General features: G+C 40.6%; 1 protein-coding gene across 7 annotated transcripts in view; it reads left to right on the forward strand.

Moving 5' to 3' along the window:
• lama2 (laminin, alpha 2) overlaps positions 1–20,786 on the forward strand; it is a 65,955-nt gene that overhangs the window by 10,899 nt on the left and 34,270 nt on the right. For all 7 annotated transcript variants that reach the window (XM_061269992.1, XM_061269995.1, XM_061269994.1 and 4 more), the window contains exons 2-19: positions 713–883; positions 956–1,068; positions 3,699–3,750; positions 3,900–4,090; positions 5,056–5,235; positions 5,306–5,395; positions 7,041–7,158; positions 8,824–9,002; positions 9,077–9,176; positions 9,551–9,608; positions 10,073–10,175; positions 10,365–10,505; positions 11,056–11,220; positions 16,234–16,335; positions 17,613–17,824; positions 17,917–18,028; positions 18,123–18,236; positions 19,521–19,648. In XM_061269992.1, coding sequence (XP_061125976.1) covers positions 713–883; positions 956–1,068; positions 3,699–3,750; positions 3,900–4,090; positions 5,056–5,235; positions 5,306–5,395; positions 7,041–7,158; positions 8,824–9,002; positions 9,077–9,176; positions 9,551–9,608; positions 10,073–10,175; positions 10,365–10,505; positions 11,056–11,220; positions 16,234–16,335; positions 17,613–17,824; positions 17,917–18,028; positions 18,123–18,236; positions 19,521–19,648 — 2,329 coding nt within the window. The remainder of the gene's footprint in view (positions 1–712; positions 884–955; positions 1,069–3,698; positions 3,751–3,899; positions 4,091–5,055; positions 5,236–5,305; positions 5,396–7,040; positions 7,159–8,823; positions 9,003–9,076; positions 9,177–9,550; positions 9,609–10,072; positions 10,176–10,364; positions 10,506–11,055; positions 11,221–16,233; positions 16,336–17,612; positions 17,825–17,916; positions 18,029–18,122; positions 18,237–19,520; positions 19,649–20,786) is intronic.

The following is a 20,786-nucleotide window of genomic DNA, read 5'->3' on the forward strand; positions in this document are numbered from 1 at the left end:
ATTTGATGCGCCAAGAAAGAAAGAACATTAAATTAGTAATTTTAGCATCTAGTTATCATCTATTTTGTTGTTAAATATTTTCCATTAACAGTAGCACTGAGTTTTTATTGGACATAATATCAAAGATGATGTGTGTGAGAACATTTCGAAAAGATTATTTGGATGTCTCCAATGTTCTTCACAGTTCGACAGTATTTGACATCTGCTCCAACAGCTGCTCTCATCTGGACACACTCCACTTCTGGTTCACACGTTTTTCTTTTTTTTTTACATTTCTATGTATCTGTGTTTATATTTTCGTGGTAGTGCACCTGTTGAAAAATGACTCGTCCCGCTCGGACCAGACTCGGATATTTGACATTTCATGCTTCTCATGTTCGGTATGTGTGTCTGATGTTTGCCAGACCGTCACATGTTGAGAATTGAATATATATAAATATATACCGTATTTTCCGCACTATAAGGCGCACCTAAAAACCTCCAATTCTCTCAAAAGCCGGGGGTGCGCCTTATAATCCGGTATGCCTTATATATGGACCAATATTAAGCCACTACAGCAGGCGTGTCCAAAGTCCGGCCAAATGTTTATATCTTATATATGGAAAAAGTTTTAAAATGGGCCATTCATTGAAGGTGCGCCTTATGATCTGGTGCGCCTTATAGTGCGAAAAATACGGTAAATATTTGCTGCATTGTAATTCTTTCATTCCAGGTTTATTCCCGGCTGTTTTGAACTTGGCGACCATGGCGAATATTACAGCCAACGCTACATGTGGTCTATCTGGGCCGGAGATGTTCTGTAAACTAGTAGAACATGTACCAGGTCAGCCTATAAGAAACCCACAATGTCGAGTCTGCAATCAGAACAGCGCAAAACCATTTGGTAAGAGAGACTCTCCATCTTGTATTTTCCCAAAACAAATTTCTGGAGGACTACTGCTATGTTTGTCAACAGAGCGCCACCCGATCGAATATGCTATTGATGGGACCAACCGTTGGTGGCAAAGTCCATCCATCAAGAATGGAAGGGAGTATCACCATGTGACGATCACGTTGGACTTGAAACAGGTACAAAAGAAGCCAAACTGCAATGTCAGCATGAAATCAAATCACATTTGGGACTCCATCATCTGTGGATGGAAATTGTATCGCTGACAATACCCATTTAGCTCTTTGGAAGTTGGCGTTATTTTCAAAAGAGCTTTTAAAACCAGGTCATGTACCTCTTTTGTCCTAGTCAAGGTTCCATAGAGTGCCACAGAGTGCGGGCTTGACGATAATAATCATCTCCATCCACAGTGCAGGTTCTTTAAGAGCTTTTTAATGCTAGAGACATTCTTTCTCTTGGCGACCACCTTCTGAGCCAACTTATTTTTAAAAGGCCACATTTTTCTGAGTCATATTTCAGCTCATGCTCCTGGGTGCAAATATGTGCCGGATATTGTTAATTTAGATCAAGTCAAGTCAAGTTTATTTATATAGCCCTAAATCACAGACAAGTCTCAAAGGGCTTCACATATCCCGAAAATTGACAATTATTCCCAAACATCCCCTGATCTTAAACTCCCAGGAGGGCAAGGAAAAATAAAGAGATGATGAAAAGTGGACAAAAAAAAGTTTTCTGTCTATAATATCAACAGCCGCAACTTTTCTAAGACTGCTTAAATCACGTCATTACTTTCCTTTATAACATCACTGTTAACATTTTTGTGAAATTTTGAACCAGTTCACGATTCTGGTAAATTGCAGTTATTATGGAAATGATTCGTGGACAGTTTGATGAATGCGGTTTAATGATACACTGATTGGCGGAAGGCGGGAGCTGAAGCTTTCAGAGCGATCGGGATTGCGAAAGCAGCTGTCAATCAAAGTCATTTTAATATCCACACATTATGAATACCACAATACGCACTTTGCTCTTCTGCAATCTCTTCATTACTAAACCAGATGTGGAAAAAACTAATAAAAACAGTTTCAGAACCCTATTTGATTTTTTTCCACACAGTACTGCAACATTCGAAATGTCTTTGTGCAGACCCGGGTCAATAAGACGACTCCATGGTGAATTTCTGCTACTTCCTTGCCTGCAACTTAGCCAAGGAATAAAATTGACTGCGTCAAGAAGCGGGCCAGAAACGCCTTTATTAGTCCAGTGAGATCTTAACACATTTCCAGTGACTGTAAATTTCAAGGGCTTGTCTTGTGGCAGATGCACCTGTCAGCTTGTCTCTTGTTTTTTTTTATGTTAGCATCCCAGAACTGACTTGGCTTGCATAACCGTTCTCAGTCTCACAATTAACTCCTTTTAACGATTAATTCCGATTTTTACTATCGTGTGGTATGTAAACAACAGCTGTTCCTTGTCCGAAATTGTTTGTCCGAAGCTTAGAGACATAACATGTATTCCTTACAGTTTGTTTAATGGCAGGCTACCCTAAAACACTGGATGAAGGCCTTAAATGGTCAGCTGGAGGAGTAAAAGAAATCCTTGAAAGAGCTCGTTGGGCACTACTTTTAGCTGTGGTCAAATCTTTTGAGTGCTTTGTGTCATCTGAATATGAGCAAATTTGTTTTTGGAGAAACCAGATGTGAGGTTTTTTCAAAGCAGTTATCTGTATTTGGGGAAAACTTTGTACAAGACGTTCGAGTGTGCAATTTTTTTTTATGTCCATTCTTCCAAGAGAACATTTTTAAGGTCCCATGTCACTGATGTTGGAGGAGAGAGCCAGACAATTTTTTTTAGTTTTAGTTTGGCCCAAACATGTTTGATGGTCTTAAGTTTTTACTTGTCTTGATTTTGTAAATAAATATATCTTAATGTTTTTGGTAGATTAAAAATGGTATCCAATACCTGTACAATTCAATCCATCCACAGTAGCACAGATTTATTTTTTATTTGAATATTTTGGAGAAATGAATCATTAACGTGTTGACGCCATGTTAATTCATGGACTTGGAAATGAATCAAAGCTTACTCTGATATGAACACAGCACATGTGAAAGTCTCTCTTTTGTACGATGTATGAGTAACTGCTATCAGCTTACTCTGAAATGTAACACACACACACACACACACTGCTTGCACCACTGCAATGTGACACTGCTGCCCACATCAAAAAATGACTCTCATTGAATTGAGTTTGGACTGTTGTGTATTAACCTACCGTATTTTCCAGACTATAAGGCGCACCTAAAAACCTAAAATTATAGTCTGGTGCGCCTTATATATGGGCCAAATTCCTAAATTTAAACTGGCCCGAAGCATTGTGTCATGAAATCAATCATAAGTGAGCCGCTGAAGACTATGAATCATGAATCAAAAAGGCTATGGATCATTATTTTGTGATTATAAAGTCATTTGTTGCGTCTGAAGTTGAAATAAAAACGATAAAATGGAGAATGTTTTGATTTGGATTAAAAATCTGACATGCTGCATTAATGGTGTGCCTTATAGTCCGGTGCGCCTGATATAAGGACAAAGTCTTAAAATGGGCCATTCATTGAAGGTGCGCCTTATAGTCTGGTGCGCCTCATAGTGCGGAAAATACGGTACTTATGATGTTGTGTACAGGATTCATGTGGTGTAGAAATAGTTATTGGGCTTCCCCCATTTTCTTAAGTGAGACATATCTGGAATCATCATCCATATGTAAACACAAGTATGCTTAAAACTCCATTAATCTTCTTTATATTTTCAGGTTTTTCAGATAGCCTACGTGATCATTAAGGCTGCCAACTCGCCTCGCCCGGGTAAGCGTTGCATTGCATCGTCATTATTTAAAAAGCACTATTTTGGACCACACAAAGATTTACGGGGAAGCACATTAAAAAGTTCATATTCAGCATCGACATTGCCTTTGGGAATACAATGAATATCTTGAAAATATTTCCTTCTCCAGGTAACTGGATCTTGGAGCGTTCAATAGATGGCGAGACCTTTGAACCGTGGCAGTTCTTCGCCCTCACAGATACCGAGTGTCTAACCAGGTTTAACATGAATCCGAGGACGGGACCTCCGTCATACACCAGAGATGATGAAGTTATCTGCACATCTTTTTATTCTAAGATTCACCCTTTGGAGAACGGCGAGGTAATGTTATTTGGATTACATTGTAGTGATCATCTTAAGGGGATGAAAGATTAGCATTCACAAATAGATTACTAAATGAAATAATTGTCTTTGTTTTTCCGGAGCAGGTCAGGGGGAGGACATTTAAAAAAAAAAAAAAAAATTCAATGTGATAATTAAAATCGTTATTTCAGACAACGTACAATTGTACATAAGTGAAATACTTCTGACGACAGTGGTTGCTTATTTATATGTATATAAAAAAGATGTTTAGAATTGTCTTGCTGCAATTATGTGCGATGCTAAAAGTGAAATAATAACTGACATTAATGAACTGAAGGATGCACACACACACACACACACACACACACACACACACACATTTGCAACACAGGCCTCTAATTGTATTTGCCTGTCTGGATACGTGTGCACATTTCCCCATGTGTGTATGTGTTTATCCTGTACATGTGTGTTTGTGTGTGTGTCCTGTGGGAGAACACCGGAGGGGAGGGTGTGTGTGTGTGTGTGTGTGTGAGCGAAGAGATGTCAAGAGCTGCAAGTAACGGAGGAGTCTGAGTGTGTGCGTGCATGCTTGTGGTTGACAGCTCCCGAGCCGTCTGATCACAGTGCAACCTATAATGAGTCGCACACACACACACACACACACGCACACACACACTCAGTGTCACTCATAACACGTTCACACCTACACAGCAATCTTCCAAGTGTGCAGCTTGCACCCATCAAGTACCCCCCCCCCCCTTTCTCTCATTGCCACACACACACACACACACACATTTGGCAAAATTGACAATTTTTTGACAGATGCCAAATGTTGTTTTTGGCCACATTAGTAAGAAGGGCTGACAAAAGTATGTTGTTGACAATGATCTTAATGGACATCAATAAAAATTATATATATACCATATATTTTGAATTATGAAAACAGTGCTAACCCATAAATAAATAATCTTTGCCTTGTATAGATCCACACTTCTTTAATCAATGGCCGTCCCAGCGCGGATGACCCGTCCTCGACCCTGCTTAACTTCACCTCGGCCCGCTACATCCGACTGGTGCTTCAGAGGATCAGAACGCTCAACGCCGACCTCATGACGCTGACACTGCGCGACCCCAAAGATATCGACGCTATCGTAACGAGACGGGTGAGAGACTGAAAACAAATCAGTTGAACGTCCTCATGTTTATGAATCTTCTAATGTTGTTCCTCCTCAGTACTATTATTCCATTAAGGATATTTCAGTGGGAGGGATGTGCATCTGTTACGGTCACGCCAAGGCCTGTCCACTCGACAGAATTACCAAGGTAAACCTCTCCTTCGCATGTCAAGAAAAAAAACTTTTTTTTCCCCACACCTGAGTCCCCAGGTGTTGTCTGGCACGTCATTTCAAAAGAGTGTTTGAAAGTAGACACCTGATCTTTCACGATTTGTGGCCTCTTGACCTGTGTGTGTACCCTCAGGCCTCATGTGACGGTTAGGTTACACTCTCTCGCTCGCGAGACGATGATGTCATTGAATTCATCTGATGTTATGCAGTTGCAGTTTATTTGAGAATTTTTCACCACGGCTTTATCATAGAGAAATATATCCCTAAGGGGAGGGGAAGGGGGGGGGGGGGGGCGATCAATGCATATATTCAAAATTTTATGCATTGGTCCATAATTAATTATGATTAATTTATACATAAAATGTCCTGAATTAATTTCCATCACAGAATCCATAACTAGCATTACAGTTAATTATTGGGGAATATTTTAAAATGATTTAATCATCACTAAAGACAGTTATATTTTAATAGGCTATATTTTATATTTTATCATGCCGTAGTTTTCTTGGGTTAGTCCCACGTCTCCCGCTTAAAAACAGCTCCATGAACCGCTGACCCGTATTTCATTATTCATTACATCCGAGCAATTATTTTCTATTCTTATTTTCTTTTCCAATACAGCTTGACTGATTTTTTGGTGGTATATTTAATTCTTCTACACCAGGGGTGTCAAACTCATTTTTTGTAGTCATAGCTTTCTTTCGGAGGGCCATTATGACCCAAATAAATGGATGAGCTCCTCATATTACATACAGTAAAAGCTACAAAACAAACTGACAAATAACTCGTTTTCAAATCAGATGAGTAAAAACTGGTCAAATATTTTAAAAAAAATAGTATTAAAAGTGAAGACAATTTGCAATTCTAGTAATGACACACGAATTTGATGCACAATTTGTCTTCGCGGGCCACATAAAATGATGTAGCGGGCCGTATCTGGGCCCCCGGGCCTTGAGTTTGACACCAGCGTTCTACACCCATCGTCGCAATTAAGGCCCGGGCAGATGTTGAGAGGTCAGATACGATTGAGACCTGCGAGCTGATTTGTCACTGATTGTCCGCGGAACATCTGTTAGGAAGCGCGCTCCGCATAAAAAGCAAGCCCAAGCCAAAAAAGCTGCAGCTCAGATAAAAGTGAGGGGGATACCCAGTCATGCCAAACTAACCAAACTTGGCCCCGTGTTGTGCTATTGTACTCGTTTCAATCTGGCACCTTCTCCTCATCAACCAATTTACAGCAACTACTAAATTGAATTAGTAAGCTTCCAAATTGGCAGATGTCGTCCATTCGAGTATGGTCCCCCAACTGTGTTATGATTTCTTTCCTCTCAGGAAGGTGCTAGTGAAGCCATTTGTTACCAGCTGATAATGTGGAAAGGAACACAAGACCTTTTTATTGCTCTCCCTTGTGAATACATTATTATTTGATAGGCCACTTACAGATTCCCGTAATTACATTTTGCAGCCTGTCTATTTGAACATTTAGTGGATTGTTGTTGAGCCACGTGAAGCCGTATTTTTATTTGCTGGATGAAGATACCCGAGGCTGAGATTCTTCACAACTAAATATCACAATCAACATAAAATCTTTGCTATATTTTAAGATTTGATTTCTTATGCAGAAGTTTAGCTGTGAATGTGAACACAACACATGCGGCGAGAGCTGCGATCGTTGTTGCCCTGGTTACCACCAACAAGCCTGGATGGCCGGCACCTTCGTCGCTCGACATGTTTGTGAGAGTAAGTTGAAATAAAAAACGGTTTTTTTTTACACGTTTGGTCAGTTGATCATGGCAGGCAAAAAAAAGGAATTTATGATACATTTTTCCAAGAACTTCATCATAATTCTAGCAGCAATTATATCTAACTACCGCCATGGAAATGATTCACGATTCATTATTAGTGACCTCATTTATCAGAAAAGAATGAAACCCATTCAATATATAAATATGATCCAACTTTTCACCAACTCCTTCTGACAGCACCGCTGATGAGTTAAACATTGACCGATCACAATATGAAAGGAAACAATCAAATGCATTGTGTCATCACCTTTCCAATCCTTTTTAGAAGTGATCAAAAGGGGGGGGGGGGCGTTGAATGGCAGCCCACGGGGATGCCGGCTTACAAGAGATACTATTGCCGGATGTAATAATCTGGCGGCGTCTTAACACCGCATCGGTGCCAAGCGCGAGAAAAAACCCAGATCGTGGCCCTCCATCGATCTCGAGATCAAACCGGCCGTTCTCTTCCCCCTATTATTCCATCAGTGCCTTATTGAATATGCAGTGCGAGCCTGCTAATCATCTCTGATGTCTGCATTCATGTAGAAGCCAACTCCATACAGAAGTTGGTTTCCTCACTCTACTTTTTATGCAAGAACCACACGTGAGACAGTTTGCCCATTTTACGCTTGCAAGCGGAGAAAACCAGGGTGGGCAAACTGTCTCACGTGTGGTTCTTGCATAAAAGGTAGAGTGAGGAAAACGATCAACTTGGTGGGTGAGAGTGAACAGGTCACCTCTGCAAACTGGTTAATCGGTGCAGAGGGTCTTAGCTTTTTGTTTTACAAGGTTGTGGAAAACAGATATCAGTGGAGCATTTTTAGATAACTAAGCAAGAATGTTTCCACGTCATTTGGAAAGGGAATGTTGAACGTTCCAACATAATCATACGATCAAAATAATTTGTCAATCCCAACAGAAGTGCATGGGTGAGGAGAGGAGGTCAAAGGTCAAATGACACATTTGCAGCCTTTATAAAACACGTTCAGTACTTGTCATGTATTTGAAACATCAACTTTTTTTTTTGCTTGCTTGCGTTGCTTTTTTCCCCTCTCGCTAACACTTTGCGCTTTATCGACCACATTACCGTTCCAGAGGGACTGCTGGTTGGAAGCTACTGAAAAAAAAAAAAACACATATGCATGGAAATCAGTGGTAGTCTTTACATCTATTCAACAATGTTCTACAGTGCTTGTCCTGATTAGGGTCATGGGTGAGCTGGACCCTATCACAGCTAATTTAGAAGTGGGGACATCCTTGGAAGGGTTGCATTTAGAGCTTCAAAGTTGAGACGTTCCAGCCGATGAACAGAACAGAACCGTGAAAACTACTATCCTTTTAGTCTTGCACATAAAAATGTTCCTCTTTTTGGATCGTTAAATCTTTGAATGCACCAACAACAAATCAATGAAGAGAGTTGGTGGAAATGTGTGGATTGATAGTGACTAAGCATATACAAAATCAATGAGACATATTTCCAGAAATAGACGACAAGCAAAATTGTTCCGCTTGCGAGCAGCCTTTCCCGAGACCCAACTTTTTAGAATGACCAAATCATCCTTCCGTGTTGTTTATAATGCCTAAAAGAAAAAGTGTTAATAACTTCTGTTCTTACTTTTAGAATGTAACTGCCACGGGAAGGCTGACGAATGCTACTTTAATCAGACTGTAGCTGACCTTTCGCTCAGCCTGGATGTCCAAGGTCAGTACCGAGGCGGTGGGGTGTGTATTTCATGCCGTGACAACACGGACGGCATCAACTGCCAGACTTGCGTTACCGGCTATTACAGACCTGCGGGAGTGAGTAAAGTCGAATTTGAACATTAGCTTATGCGAGTCAACGACTTCATATTCATTGTTTTTGTTCTGTCGAGGTGGACGCCGAGGATGACAAGCCTTGCATTCCTTGCTCATGTGACTCGCATGGTTCGATTGGTCTAACTTGTATTGAGGATGCAAGCAAGGCGACGCCTTGTAAGTAAAAGAAAAAAAATGTTGGTTCATTTATAATATTTAATTCTTAATCATGTTGTGAATGTGCAGTGTGTGATTAAAAAACAAAACAAAAAAAATCAGGTAAAGTAAGTGAAAGCAAAGTCCACATTTTGTTTGATAGCAAAATTCAATTTAAATTGGTTAAATATTTAAGAAATGAAGAAAAAATTCTTTTGCAAGAAAATGCATATTGAAAAAAATAATAATAATTCTGGGCCAAACTGTGATTTTTCAGATTTATATTTTTTTTTACAAGCCGCAGACACTTCAGAGAAAGAACAACTTCACCCTTACACGCTTGTTTTTAAAAATATGTGTGTGCTTGTGTTTGCGTCTGTCTGTCTGACTGACAGCTCAGCCACCGGGGTCATGCCGTTGTAAGGAAGGCTTTGGCGGCCTGCGATGTGACAGGTAACACACACACACACACACACACACACAGACACACACAGATAGTGACAGGTGAGCTGAACCTTTCAGCTGTTGTCTGTTCCAATTAGTCTTTGGAAATTGCCTTCAAAGTTTTCATTAAAACTTGGAATGATTTACCAACAAGCTGCAATTGAGACCACCTTTTAAGCTCACTAAATAAAAGCTTTCTTTTGTAGCATTATTTTACTCACGCGGGCGGAATTATTCAAATTTATTCCGTCACCTTAAATCAGATCATCTTCATGTGAACCAACAATTAAGGCCTGTAAAATAAGCAGCGTCGTCAACTCATTTTTAACAGCCAATTTTCTGTTGGGACTTAATTATTCGTAATGTCTCCTCTATTTTGCAAGGTCAGCTGTTTACCTATAGTTTACGCATTTTTTTTATTTTTAATACTCATCATGTTCATCTTTGGTGTTATTAAATCCATTTGTCTTTAGATGTGCAATCGGTTATAAGGACTACCCTGACTGTCAGCCGTGTAACTGCAGCGTTGAGGGAAGCAGCAACAATGACCCGTGTACTTCACCCTGCTTGTGCAAGGTCAAACACACTACACACACACACACACACACACAAACAAGAACTATCAAGACTATCCATTACAGTGTGTCAGTTTCTATTCGACACAGTGGCACAATGCAAACATAAAAAAGTCATGGGAGGAAAAATAGGATGTCATTTCTTTTCTGCTTACGTCCTCATTGTCTTTTTTTTTTTTTTTTTCCACAGGAGAATGTGGAAGGAGCAAATTGCGGCCGCTGCAAACTCGGCTTCTACAATCTCCAGCGCGACAATCCCCGCGGCTGCGAGAAATGTTCTTGCATGGGCGTAGTGAGCCAGTGCTCTGCCTCCACGTGGGTTTATCAGAATGTAAGAAATGGCACACAAACTATGATTAGGATTATCTGCCTTTCTGGCTTTCACAAGCAAACATTGTTCTATACTCGGGTGGGAGGAGGCGGAGGAATCCGCGGCGGGTGTTAAACGGCGGTTTAGGATCCAAGTGCAGACACAGACAGCTGCTAAGTAAGATAAGTGAAGTTATTATTACACAGAAAAAGGAATATAAAGAGGAACTGGAGAAAGGGATGAACCCGTTTTCACACATCAGTTGACCAAGCTGGACGGTGTCAATTGAGGAAGAGCACCTAAGAGAAACCGGGAAAAAAAACGAGACGGAACGAGAGGCGAAAGGAAGAAAACAGTCTGACTGACAGGCGGTGATGGGACGAGGGGAACGTTGACAGAATGGCAGCTTCGATTTAGACACTGATAGTGAACGCGTGTTCCAAAGGGGAAGCCAAGGTCAGGTTAATTGCACCAGCGATGTGTGGCTGACATGTTCTTCGCACCCAAACACGTCAGTACGGAACTTTCAAGGCCCAATAAGTCTTCCATACATCTTCTTTTTTTAATACAGGAGAGCACACTGACTGGTTGGTACTTGAGCGGAGATTCTGGACGAATCGTGTGGCCCATTCACAGAGTGACACCTCAATATCTAAGTGTCCACCATGCAGATGTTGTGGAAAGCCTTGGCTCTGCTTACTACTGGAATACACCTGACTCATATTTGGGAAACAAGGTGAGAGGATGTTTTGTCAAATGGAGACATGATTAGACTCGTAACACTTACGCTGGCAAATAGCCAGAGTCCGTACTTGTGAAGTGGAGCTGTTCTTCCACAGATCTGTGATGTCATAGCTCGGAGGAAGAGACTGCCGACTGCATTTCATTACTTCGCCGCCCGCGGGCTCCCGGCTTGTCATTTCATTTAGTTGTCTGTACTTCTTCGTTCCCCCGACCATCCCTTGTTTCGTTTTGTGGGCCCCCCTCGTCTCTCTCCAGGACGCCCATTTTCTCGACTCCTGTTCCCTAATCATGCCTCTCGAATCTCCTCTCAGTTCTTTCTCATCTTTAGCCCTCTCATATTTTCTGTCTTTTTTTTAGAATAAATATCGTTCGGCTTGTTGAACTTCAAAATAAGCTTTCTTCGTTTTGCACGCAGATTTGAAATTCTTTTGGAGTTTCCGAATAGTAAAATGTCCAAGATTCAGCCAGCAAACCTTTGGGAAGTTTCAATGACACTTAAAACACTTTCGAAATACTAAAAAGAAAAAAAAAGATCCTCACCCCTGAGCTACAAAAATCACGACGTCACACAGCCACCAAAACAATCGTCAACAAGGAAGAGAAAAACAACCCAATAAAGAAAAAGAAGAATCCAGACACATATAAGAAACTTCAAATCAATCACTAAGAATTGTGAGAGTTGAAGAGTTGTGGAGTGAAGTTTAATCTATCCCATTGGGGCAACCCGGGGGGCTACTATGGATTCGGAGTCATTTGTCTTCCATTGTCTTCGAGCTGTGTGTGTTCAGATTGTGTATATATCATTGAAAATAAAACATCTTCTCAACTGCAAGCGGCTCTACTGCACGTTCAAGGGATAAAAGCATCCAAATACTCAAAGCCTTATCAGTCCGATAATTGTCTGGCATGGAAAGCAGAACCGATGCATCTGAACATGAGAAACAAATGGCGCTGTCTGCTCTGTCTGTGTGTACACGCTATGAAAAAGTGATTATTTGCTTCAGTCAAGGATCGTGTTACAGAGATACTCTGACTTGACACACACACACACAACGTAGTCCCGTTACTTTCGAGCGTGTCATTTGAAGTGACTCGTGTAATGACAAGCTAGCCGTGGCCGTCTAAGTATATGCGTGACAATTCCCTCAATTCATGCATGACCTGCTGTGTCGTTCCAGTCGAGGATGCTCATTGGCCCGTCGACGCGCTTAGTGGATGCTTATTGGTCCAGAAAGCATGTTGGGTATTTTATTGCTTGTCTGGGTCCAAGAAGTGCTCATTCACAAGAATGCTTATTTGTCAGAAACAATGGCGTCACTGGCTAAACAGTAGTCAAGTAGACTACCGTATTTCCTGCACTGTAAAGCGCACCGGATTATAAGGGGCACCTTCAATGAATGGCCCATTTTAAAACTTTGCCCGTATAAGGCGCACCGGATTATAAGGCGCATAGAATAAATAACTCAACGTTGCTCAAACGTTAATGCAATCACAATATAGTAACACTCGAAATAGTGACAATAACAATATATCAATAACTCAATATTGCTCAAACATTAATATCACACAACAAACAAAATAAACACTTTAATAAATTAGTCCTCATCCACAAATCCATATTGGTCCGGATTATAAGGCACAATGTCGGCTTTTGAGAATATTGGAGCTTTTTAGGTGCGCTTATAGTGCGGAAAGTACGGTAATTGCTTCCATCCACCTTGTAAACTCACACATTTGCTGTCACTCCAAATAAAGGCAGAAAAGCAGGAATGAGGACAGACACTTGTTGGGAAAGGAGTGACAGATGGAGACAAACCAAATGGATCCTCACTGAATATAAACTCTGCAAAAAACCCGACATTGCCTTTCGTGTCAGAGTATTTAAAGTTAGTCTGACTGTTTTGATCAGATTTATCTTCCCTGCATGGTGCCTTGTCCAATAACAAGGCAAACGCAAGGAAGAACCATGCTCCTGTTTGTGTCTCTGTGACATATCAGTTTGATAAATGAAATCACTTTTTTTTTTCTTCCTATGTGAGAAAATGTTTATCTGCCAGGATCGCAAGCCGTCGCCAGCTTTAAGAGAATGGATGTGTGAGACATTGGTGTGCGGCGTCACTCCCAATCTGCTCACAATGGCATGAGATGGATTTGCCCCATTCCACTTTCTTTTCTCCTCTCATTCCTTCTTCATTTTTTCACCACTTACATGGCTGAAATGCCGGCCTTACATCAATCACTTTAGATTTGTGCCGCTTTTTGTCAGCCAAATAATTTGCTGTCTCACACACGCATTTGTGTGTCTGTAAAGTGTGTGCACGTCAGTCCTATGGTCCCCATGGAAAAATAAATCGTTACTCCCGATAGGATTCGAAAATATATTCATCACTGAAACATAATACAACAGCGTAAACAGTCTAGGAGAATTATGGGATCTCTGGTTTGACGTCGTCGATATCATATTATTATAGGAATACTTTTTACAACTTCATATTGAAGTCTGGAAGTTGTCAACTTCAGTCATGGTGGAATAAACAAGCAAACAAAACATTTAAGCACAACAAACTAATTTTAGAAGGTTCACATTAAGGCAGGGGTGTCAAATTAATTTTTGACACGGGCCGCATTGTTTCCCAGGAAGGGTCCTTATGTCAACATTTTCGATATACAACAAAGCGAACTAGTAAAAACTTTTCAAATATTTTAAAATTACGAAATATTTTTTAAAGTGAAGACAATTTGTAATTTTAGTAATGACACAAAGTTGATGTAAAATCTGTCTTGGAGGGCCACATAAAATTATATGAAGGGCTGCATCTGGCCCCCGGGCCTTGAGTTTGACACCGATGCATTAAGCTTTGTCATTCAGGTCTCTTTGCTATACACGTCGAGGATGTACGGACGTAATAAATATAGGTCAGAATACTGTTTCTTCATCATCTGTGTTCTTAACGATCTTCCTCTTGCTCAGGTATTAAGTGCTCATAGTGATAAAAACATACGCTTTACAATTCCACATCGGTTGGGTTCATTTATGTAAAAAGAGACTTTTTTTTTCAAGTAGCCGTGCTTTCCTCATATGTGAACTTTCTGATTGGGGTTCTGACCGTAAGGAGGATACCTTCTTCCTCTCTATTTCGGTCACCAGAGTTAATAACAGGCTTAGTGAGCTCTCAAGGGGGATCGCGCTGATGTCTTTTGTCGCTGCCAGTGTGTCAGTGCCACTATTGTTCTTTTGTTTCGGTCCACTCTAATTCCATTCGCCCCCATGCTTTCAGCTTTTCTTGCTCTTTTCTGCTCCCCACGGTGGCTCCCTTTTATTTCCTCTCCCCAGTGCAGAGATTCGGTCATTAGGTTGCCATGGCAGAGTCTTTGATTACTTTCCGCATTCAATGTCTGAAATTGAGGAAGTTCTGAGCATTGAACGGGATACTCTTTTCCTTCTACATGCTTAGAATTCCTGGAAAAACACTCTCATTGTTTATCATCGAGATGACTCTCATTGAATTGAGTTTAGACTGTTGTGTATTAATCTACCGTATTTTCCGGACTATAAGGCGCACCTAAAAATTTTCTAAAAAGCCGAAAGTGCGCCTTATAGTCCGGTGCGCCTTATCTATGGACCAAATTCCTAAATCTAAACCGGCCCAAAGCATTGTGTCATCAAATCAATCATAAGTGGCCCGCTGAAGACTATGAATCATCAATCAAAAAGACTGTGGATCCTTATTTTGTGATGATAAAGTAATTTGTTGCGTCTGAAGTTCAAATAAAAAAAAGATAAAATGGAGAATGATTTGCTTTGGATTAAAAATCTGACATGATGCATTAATGGTGCGCCTTATAGTCCGGTGCGCCTTATAGTTCGGTGCGCCTTATAGTCCGGAAAATACGGTATATATATATTTTGGGGGGGTTATCGGTTTTATAGTCTTGTATCAGCATTCACACTATTACGGTAATAGCCAATTTGTCGTCTTGTGTTGTGTACGTTCACAGTACCGCTATTAAGTGCTGGCTCCATTTGATTAGATGGTACATCCATACTGGAGGGCATGTTGGTTAATCGTGAGGGAGATGATGCAACCCCTTCACGCTAGCTCTACAATGCCTTTCAACTATGATTTTACTGCTGTCCAGAGTCCAAATCAGCAAATGGGGTTAGATAGAGAATAAGTGTTAGTCAATAAAATGGTCAGTACAGTGTGTGTGTGTGTGTTTTCATTCAGCTGTGAAATAGGTGATTCCTCCTCCAGGTCTAAGAATGAGTGCAAAAGATGGAAGAGGTTTATAGAGGTATTAAATCCACTTCTATACAACCCCCCCCCCCTCCCTGCAACTTTCCCGCACAGTTTTTTTGCTCATCCCCAACATCGTCCCTTTCTATCTGGTTTTATGGCCGTCACCCCCCCTTGTATGACGGTTCAGAGGAATGAATTCCGCCATGATGCTGACACAGCGTTGTGCTATCTACTGTAAAGCCGATTCTGTATCGTTGACAGAAATCCTCTTATTGCGTTTATACAGTATATAAAGATTTGGGAATGACAAAACATCAATCACTAGTTGGGTTACTCGGGTTTTACAACTTTAGAACTTTGGGTTAAAATATAGAATTCTGAGCTCTAGTGCTTCACATGCAAACATATCCTAATTATCTTCAAAGTGACAGAGGGCTGGATGATATTCATGCTCCAGCAGTGCACCGTGTCTGCATTTTAATATCGAGCATTAAAGCATGTAATTAAATATTTGTTTTCTTAATGGCTAGGATTTACAAGACATTATTTCTCCTGTTATTGGCATCGCCAATGTAGGCGGGCCAACAAAAGTGCAGAATCAGCAAATCCTGCGAATAAACAGACGGTAATTGGGAACCCAAAGTTTTTTCGAGGGATGTTTCAACACATTGCTTTTTTTTTCCCCACAGACTTCTTTTTGTCTTATAATTTAAAAAAAAAAAAAAAGTGTTTACATTTTTTGTCGTATTTTTTTTTTTTTCCAGCTACCCGCATATGGAGGCACCATGGTGTACACTGTGTCTTACACTGTAGATCAGCAGGAACAGGGTATTAGAGTCACTTCAGAGCCAGACCTTATCATTGAGGTAAGTGTTCGGGGAAAAAAAAAAAATATTAATTATTATTTCTTCATGGAGCATTTTTAAATGGCTGCTCCCACAATTGTTACTATAACCACTGGATAAGTTTTATTCTCTGGAATCTTTGAGTAAATAAAATGGTTGAGAGGAAACCAAATGAAAGACAAATGTATCGAAAAAGTGAAAGATGTAGAATCAGCTAATGTTATTTAAAGACATGTCAGTGAGCGTGACAGACTGCGAGGAGGAGGAGGAATACAAGTGTCGGCCTTGTCGTCAACAAAAAGCTGCTCGGAACGATGACAATAACCAACCACCTACATGCTGTCAAGCTGCTCGCTGTCTCTCTCTTTGCTGTCTGTCTCTCGGCAGTCAATCCGCCCGACATGCCGTATTTTTTCTGACAGTCACCAACAAGCACGCTAACATACGCATTGTAAGCATCTCCGATTCTTTCATACATGGCCCCTCACATTTACACTACGAACAATTGAAAGTCATTTAGAAATGTGTTTTGGAGATGTTGGGCGACACTGGAATGGAGAAACCCACTGCGGCAGATGTGCTAACCACCGTGCGTCCTCAAATCAAATAAAAAGATAATTGCAGTACTTTAATTCTTGTCTTGTGGCCTTTCAGTGTTATGCTGTAATGATAAATAATTTAGTAGCTCTGTTGACTGTGACCCAAACAAAAGTATCATATTTCCTCAACTCATGACCATCACTCAAATTTCTACCATGTACAAATTAGTCAGTTTTGCGTTATATTATATATAGATGTATATATTTTTAATTTACTTATGTATATATAAAAAATAAAAAATCTACATGAAAACAAAAAAAAAGACAAAATAAAAAAATAAAAATTTAAAAACATACATTAAATTAGACCACACTTGTCTATCTGCTGCAAATGTGTCTTTCAATAGACCATTATTTCCAGTAGACTAGCAATTGTAGTTCCTCTCTTCCGTACCTCGGTCCATAAACCGTAAGCAGCATCTGCGTCCACCTCAGCACAACTTCAGCTATCCGTCTCCCTTTGTGCCTTCCATTTCCTTTCTCAATTAGTTGTTATTTAATGGCTTATTGGCACGGCGGGCTCACGTTGTCCCTCCCTTCTCTCTCCATCAGCGCTTGTCACTCTGCGTTAACCGCAACATGCCATTAATCTCTGCTCAACAAGAGATCATCAAATAGGAAGCTAAATTCCGTTTGCTCAAATCTGTTTGTGAATATCATCAGGACTTGTAGCTCTAAAATAAGATTAATCTCTGGCAGGGTGGTGGGATCAAGATTATGGACAGAAGGTACGGACGACCCGTATATCCCACTTCACCGAGTACCAACAGGATCGCTCTCCTTCCTGAGAACTTCCTGCTTTCAGATACTGCTCAGCCAATCAGTCGCAGGGACTTTATGAGTGTCTTGGCAAACATGACCAGACTGATGGTCAGAGCCTCTTACAGTACAGAACCAAGTGCTGTGTACAGGTACAGGAACAGGAACGCTTCCACTCAATGGACCACAATTAGCTTAAATAAATGATGCATTCAAAAATTGTAAATATTTTGTCTTTGTTTAGACTCCACTTATTCTCCATGCAAGTAGGTCATCCATTTGCCAAAGGAGAAAGAACAGCGTCGGCTGTCGAAATGTGCCCGTGTCCTCCCGGATATGCTGGAACGTCATGCGAGGTAAACGCATTTAAAGGGAATCTTCACTCTTAATATAAATTACAGAGAAACTACGGCAAGAAAATAATCAACCTAACATTTAATTTGATTTTAGGCTTGTGTCGCTGGATTCCGACGAGTGGATGGAAACTTATACAATGGCGTGTGTGAAGCGTGTCAATGTCACGGCCATGCCACACAATGCCACCAAATTACAGGACACTGCTTGGTAAAATATTTTTTGCCCCCTTTTGAATGCTACTGCCTAAGGAATAACGTAATTCAGGGCCAATGAATTGAGGCGTGTACATCACAGTATCGAATAGCAGTCCTCTCAAGGCAATAAACACCAACAGAGCAAGTGTTAGAAAATAAATAGCTCACCTGTCCCTAATGAGCCACACATTACTACAAACTACTTCCAAAAAGAAACAAGCACCATCTAAACGCTATTTGACAAACATCGTGGCAGCTTGGTGGGTGTTTTTTTTTTTTACCGTATTTTCCGCACTATAAGGCGCACCCGATTATAAGGCGCACCTTCAATGAATGGCCCATTTGAAAACTTTGTCCATATATAAGATATATACATTTGGCCCGCGTGCCAGACTTTGGACACGCCTGCTGTAGTGGCTCAATATTGCTCCATATACAAGGCGCACCTGATTATAAGGCGCACTGTCAGATTTTTGAGAAAATTGGAGGTTTTTAGGTGCGCCTTATAGTGCGGAAAATACGGTAATCGCTCAACCACACCTCGTATCAGGTGTGAGATGGTTTGACAGTTAATCACACATATGTGCGCACGTTTTACATATTCCTCCACGGTGATTGACAGAGCAATAGACGCCCAAAGCAGAGTGACTTGAATATTCTTGCGACTCTGCAGGTTAACGCAGCGTGTGCTAGTGTCGAGATATTTGATTGAAAGAGGAAATGTACTGGAACATACATACATACGCTTTAAAAGAATCATTTCCCATTTTTTTTGTACATCAGGAAAGGGAACTGTATTTTATCGTTCCCATATAAATGAAAAAGCAGAGTGTGACAATTATTTCTAAGCAGTGCATGTGATGAAAGCATTTTCTAAATTGAATTAGCACCGTGTTTGACTTTCACTAATACTCCGATTTGCTGCTTGATTATGAAGCACGTCGGTTACAAAGTTCTGGCTCATCTCATTGAAGCCCTAAGTGCTTGGTTACTATGGTAACAAAAGGCGATCTGATGCTCATACTGTACCACATCATTAACCTTCGGTATGTTTATCCTTTCGGCTGCCGGCCTCATAATGATCTGTGAAAAGCATCTGATAGAAACCTTTGTTTGAGTGCTTTTTGTGATTCTATTAACCCTTGACCTTTGCCCCCAAAATATACAAAAATAATGTTTTCTTTGTGTTAATAAATAAACAGAAATTGGTCCATTTCAAGTGATCACCATCTTTAATGATTTTTTTTAACCATGGTTGGGAATTACTAATGTGACCTTTATTTTATATTTACTCCAGGATTGTTCCCACCACACCGCAGGCCCTCACTGCGAGACGTGCCAGCCCGGTTACTACGGCGATGCCACCCACGGGTCAGCTACAGATTGTCAGCCGTGCGCCTGCCCTCTCAATTTGCCCAGTAACAAGTAAGTTATCTCGACACTGCGGCTAATTCTAAAAATTGCCATCAAATGACTCAATCTATCCCTGCTGACCTTTGAGTGGCACTCGATTCCTTCTTGGACTTCTCATCTTCTCTGCCCTTTTTTTTTTTTTTCTTTTGTCTTTTTTTTTTTCTTTTTAATCTTCACAGAAAAACAGCCGCTGCCTGGTTGTTAAGCTCAAATATCAACAGAGCAGTTGGCGTAAATGTCATCGAAGATCCACCCGAAAATCTGGTGACTCCATCCTTTGAAAGGAAGGAAGTTAAAACCTCTTGGCGTGTTGCCCCTACTCTATTTTTAATTCCCGTATTTTCCGCACTGTAAGGCGCACCTAAAATCCTCCAATTTTCTCAAGTGCTCTTTATAATCCGGTGCGCCTTATATATGGACCATTATGGATTCGTGGATGAGGACTAATTTATTAAAATAAGCTTTACGTGATTATTTTGTGTGTTGCGTGATATTAACGTTTGAGCAACGTTGAGTTATTGATATATCGTTATTGTTTTCACTATTTTGAGTCTTACTATATTGTGATTGCATTAACGTTTGGGCAACATTGAGTTATTTATTCTAAGCGCTTTATAATCCGGTGCGCCTTATATATATGAACAACGTTTTAAAATGGGCCATCCATTGGAGGTGCGCCTTATAGTGCGGAAAATACGGTACCACAAATAATGATAACTCTGAGGATTTTAGTTTGTATTCTTTTTCATATGACATCACACACCGTCTCTCCCTCCTACCACACAGCAGCTGAGAATTTTCATGATGCTGTGGCGGTTAGTCTTGTCCGAACTGCCTCCCCAGAGCTAAAGAGAGACACATCTCTCATTCAGTCTGCCGCCCCCGGCCCCTCCCATCTTCCCGTTCACCTCCCCTTGCAGTAATAATAGCCTGGAGGTGCCAGGCCTACCCCCCCACCCCTTAAATATAGCCCCTCTATTCCCTTGCACCGAAACCTGTCACTCAAACAGCTAGTCAACCAGGCAGACTGTTCCACTTTGCAAAAATGTCAAAGATCTTATTAATGCATATAAAAAAATATATTCGGTGATTTAAGGAAAATCAATCAGAAATCAGTTGTGGTTGCTTTTCATTTCCACCTGGGCTCAAT

Source organism: Syngnathus typhle, linkage group LG22 (genome assembly GCF_033458585.1).
Source record: "Syngnathus typhle isolate RoL2023-S1 ecotype Sweden linkage group LG22, RoL_Styp_1.0, whole genome shotgun sequence".
Classification (NCBI taxonomy): Eukaryota; Metazoa; Chordata; class Actinopteri; order Syngnathiformes; family Syngnathidae; genus Syngnathus; species Syngnathus typhle.